Source organism: Octopus bimaculoides, chromosome 23, assembly GCF_001194135.2.
Source record: "Octopus bimaculoides isolate UCB-OBI-ISO-001 chromosome 23, ASM119413v2, whole genome shotgun sequence".
In the NCBI taxonomy this organism is placed as follows: domain Eukaryota; kingdom Metazoa; phylum Mollusca; class Cephalopoda; order Octopoda; family Octopodidae; genus Octopus; species Octopus bimaculoides.
The window spans coordinates 22,797,929-22,802,451 of NC_069003.1; the positions used below are offsets into that span (position 1 = coordinate 22,797,929).

At 35.2% G+C, this 4,523-nt stretch overlaps 1 protein-coding gene across 1 annotated transcript in view; it reads left to right on the top strand.

Annotated features, from left to right (window-relative positions):
- Positions 1 to 4,523, top strand: part of LOC106876966 (transmembrane and coiled-coil domains protein 2-like) — a 104,679-nt gene that overhangs the window by 67,999 nt on the left and 32,157 nt on the right. The window contains exon 8 of the mRNA XM_052975917.1: positions 1,597 to 1,662. Within this exon, the coding sequence (XP_052831877.1) occupies positions 1,597 to 1,662 (66 nt within the window). The remainder of the gene's footprint in view (positions 1 to 1,596; positions 1,663 to 4,523) is intronic.

The window sequence follows — 4,523 nt, forward strand, 5'->3', positions numbered from 1 at the left end:
CAGACCGGGCGTTGTGAGTGTTTATTGAGTGAAAACTAAAAGCTCCACGAGGCTCTGGCAGGGGATGGTGGCAAACCCTGCTGTACTCTTCCACCACAACTTTCTCTCACTCTTACTTCCTGTTTATGTTGTGCCTGTAATTCAAAGGGTCAGCCTTGTCACACTGTGTCACGCTGAATATATCCCCGAGAACTACGTTAAGGGTACACGTGTGTGTGGAGTGCTCAGCCACTTGCACGTTAATTTCACGAGCAGGCTGTTCCGTTGATCAGATCAACTAGAACCCTCGACGTCGTAAGCGACGGAGTGCCACTATCATTTAGTATTTGCTGATGAATAATGGCAACACTAAAAACTTAGGATCTTTACTGCTTACAACTAGGAGCTGTGTCGTTCTTTGGGGGAACTGTTTATATGTAATTTGGGAACCATGTCACTACTAATTTGCCAACTTAATCACACATTCGATTATAATTCTTGTTGTATTTAAGTGTGCCTTTTAAATTACACTAATAATCAGTAATTTTGTTTGACCTAAAGTTTCTTTGATACACAAAAGGAAGTTGTAATCTAGTTTGTTATATAACATTTTTTTTTAGTTGTTTTGTGTTTATTTTCTTCCACTAATAATGTTGGGTGTTTTGGTGAAACGGTTATTTTTATATTAACAAAAATGGTAATGACTTAGCTTTGAAGTAAAAATAGAATCTGTCACTCAGACTAAATGAGACAAGCACAATTGAGTATACCCCAATAGGTATTCCATCAGTATTTCAGCATCTTAAAGCCATTATGACATTAATTTTCTTTAATCCTTTCCTGATGAAATAAATCCTAAGTGTGTTTCAATGGGTTTTGAAAATAATCAGTTTAGAGAGACTGAGTAAAATAACTTTTTTTGGTTTTTTGTATTTAAGCTAGTGTTTGGGACATTACTTAACCCTTTTAACATTTAAACCGGCCATATCTGGCCAAAGTATTCTATCAGTTTTATGTTCAAACTGATCAGATGTGGCCCCTCACACTTACTTTACAATATTATTCTAGAAATAAACAATCATGTCATTGAAATCTCAAAGTTACGAGATAATGCATGCATGACTAATTCAATTGAATGTGAATAAATAAGCATTATATTTGCCAGAGTAATCTGAATGCTAAAGGGTTAAAGTTTCTGACATAAAGTTATGATTTAAGCATAGTACTTTAAAACAGGTGGTATTGTATCATAAAATTAGATGTGGTCTCAGCTTGGCTCTATAACTTATCTTAAATATTTTCCCATCTTACCTTGCTATATTTATTTTTAACAATTTTGCATATGATTTGTAAATAAAATTAGATTAGAATATACCTTTCTTACAAAATATAAGACTTCACTGGGATTATTTAAGGGTCAGATATTTTGTTATTTGTGTTGAAGTTGGCTTTAAGATGCTATTTCTGATCACTATTTGCATTTTTTTTTTTGTTATTGTGTATTGATTCCATGGAAATTTAGCAGTTCCCTTTTTCAGTAGAAAAGAAAAAAAAAAACAAACACCCTGTTTAGAATCTCTCTCAACTGTGCTTAGGAGTAGTGTCACTGTTTTTTAGAAATGCTGGTCCCTGTTCAGCAGAGATTACCGAGGAAAATATCTGGACCAAAAGCACATAATTATGGTAAGTGTCAGTCTAGAAATTTTGCTAAGTCATCCTTTATAGAATTTAGTTCACAATCAAAGAAAGGTAAGTATATTTCATCTGCTCCTCTTAGAAATCAGTATCTGTTTGTCTGTATCTATGTGTCTTGTTTAGCCACACATACATAGCATATACTTTCTGCAATATTTTTTTTCTTCCTAAATTTGCTATCTTGGTGCTTTTTCATTTTCTTTTCTTTTTCTTTCTTTCCTATGATCCATATTTTTGTCTTGCTCCATTTTGTTAGAAGATATATTAAGTTTAAAGGAATGGCCATTCTTAGTTTTGAAATATATCTATCACACCATTTTGCATCATTTGTAGAAAGATTTTATCTTACTTAACATTTATATTACATAAAATATCAAACTCAAATCACAGTCTGTCCATTTTTTCTGTTGTAAAACTTTCGTAATAATTGAAATTAAATTTTATTGTGTATAAGCAAAAACTGTATTTTTAATCAAAATAGCAGCTAAAGGCTGAAAAATGCTTTAAGGGATGTTTTATGATTTTCTTTATGTTTTACTAGTACGGTGATTGAGATTTGTGACGATTATTAATTATAAATTCACATCTCTGAATTTATCATCTGGAAATTTAATTTTCAATTGTAAAAGCAACTGCTAAAACATCTAAACCTTCAGTTGTCATGACAATAGTTAGCTTTAACATCATATATCTAGCTTGAATTTCACTGTGCAGCCACTTGGGCAAATACCATCTGTTCTAGCCTTGAATCAACCCAGTGGGGAGATGGAATATCTTGAATGGACTGTAGTTGATCTTAGGTGGTAGACATAATCTATTACCTTGTTTTAATGTCACCATCTAGCCTTTAGGTAGGTACTTTTAGCAGAATCCACTCTAATACAAACATTTGAATCTGGAGATAACCTATGAGTTGTGGATTCTTCCTCTCACTTACATCAACCAGTCTTGGTACACCTGCGAAACTAGTCATGAGTACAGCTGCTTTTCTTGTCTGACCAAACCATAAATAAGTGTCGTGTATGTGTAAGTGAAGATGATTCACTCTGTGTGTTTTGCGTCTCATGCGTTTATTAAGAGGACAAAAAGATGAATGAACTGATTGATTTTCTGTTGCCCGAGTAAAGCACAGAGGCAAGGATTGAAAGTGTAAACCATCAGATTTGAACAAATGTAGATACATAGTCTACTATATCATCATCATCATCATCATCATCGTTTAACGTCCGCTTTCCATGCTAGCATGGGTTGGACGATTTGACTGAGGACTGGTGCAACCGGATGGCTACACCAGGCTCCAATCTAATTTGGCAGAGTTTCTACAGCTGGATACCCTTCCTAACGCCAACCACTCAGAGAGTGTAGTGGGTGCTTTTACGTGTCACCCGCACGAAAACGGCCACGCTCGAAATGGTGTCTTTTATGTGCCACCCGCACAAGAGCCAGTCCAGGGGCACTGGCAACGATCTGTACTGAGTATTTCCTCTCTCCCCCCTGAAAAGAAATGACACTCGTATCATTTAAGCCAGTGATGCATGTAACAGGTGGTGTTATTACCCTTAGTTTAGAAATAAATGTTCATAGTTTGAACTCCTTGTACTCTGTACAGATTTAAGAGTAAGATACTGAGATGTCAAAGCAGTCATAATACAATGTATAAGTAAATACTGTCAATAGTTTGACAAATTATAATTTAACAACTCATCCTAGACATTTAACATTACTAATTAGGTATGTATTTAACCTTCCTTGTGTATCTGAAAATTAACCTAGCATAACTATGTGCATGTTTGCATGATTTTATTGTTTTCTCACTAAAATGTAATGTAATTTCTTAAATACAACATTAGGAAATATTTTGTCTGATAATATAAATGAATTGAAATATCTCATAACATATCTATCTCATGTTTACAAAATACTTCAGCAATCTATTCATTATATATTATGTTGATCCTTTTTGTTGTTGTTTGTTTCACCTTTTAACATTTACTTATAAGAAAAGAATCAGGGAAATAAGTTTTCAGAATCAATCCTGCCATTCTCTTGTTTGACTCTGGGGTTGTTGCTACTTTTGATCTGAAATATATTTGTTGTGGCATGAATCTAGATCTTTGAGTAGAAGATTAGCATTGAGAGAATTCTTGCTTGTGCTACTTCTGTGTCATTGGCATAGCTAGTAAGAGTAGCTGCCATTATAACTGGTGGCATATCTGAGGGTCACCACAAACAGCAATGGCCCAAAGACAGTTTCCTGAGGCACTTCACTCAACTATTAATGCCTCATAGGAGAGGGCCCCATTGGCTTTCATAGACTGACACATGTCTTTTAAGAAGTCATACCACTCTCCCAGTTTTCCAACTATACCAAATCCTTGTAGTTTGTGACAATATTATCCCATGATCAACCTTATCAAAGACCTTTGCAAAATCAATATTTATCACATCCATATATACATATATTTATATACATATGTATCATCATCATCATCAATATCCATGTTCCATGCTGGCATGGGTTGGACAGTTTGATGAACCAATGTGTCCAAAGACTGCTTGATGCTCTAGTAACTGCTTTGGCATGTTTTTATGGCTGGATGTCCTTTCTAACTCCAATCACTTTACAGTGTGGACTGGGTGCTTTTTTGTGCCACCTGTACTATTGTGGTTGCCATACAGTTTGCAGTAGGACTATGAGCCCTGAGATAGGTTGAGCACAGCTACATGATAGAGGATTACTGGGGAGGGTGGTGGTAGCAGAGCAGTTTTCTGCAGAGGGATCTGCATGGCTACTTACACTTAGTAAGAGAGAGAGAGAGAGAGAGAGAGAGAGAGAGAGAGAGAGAGAG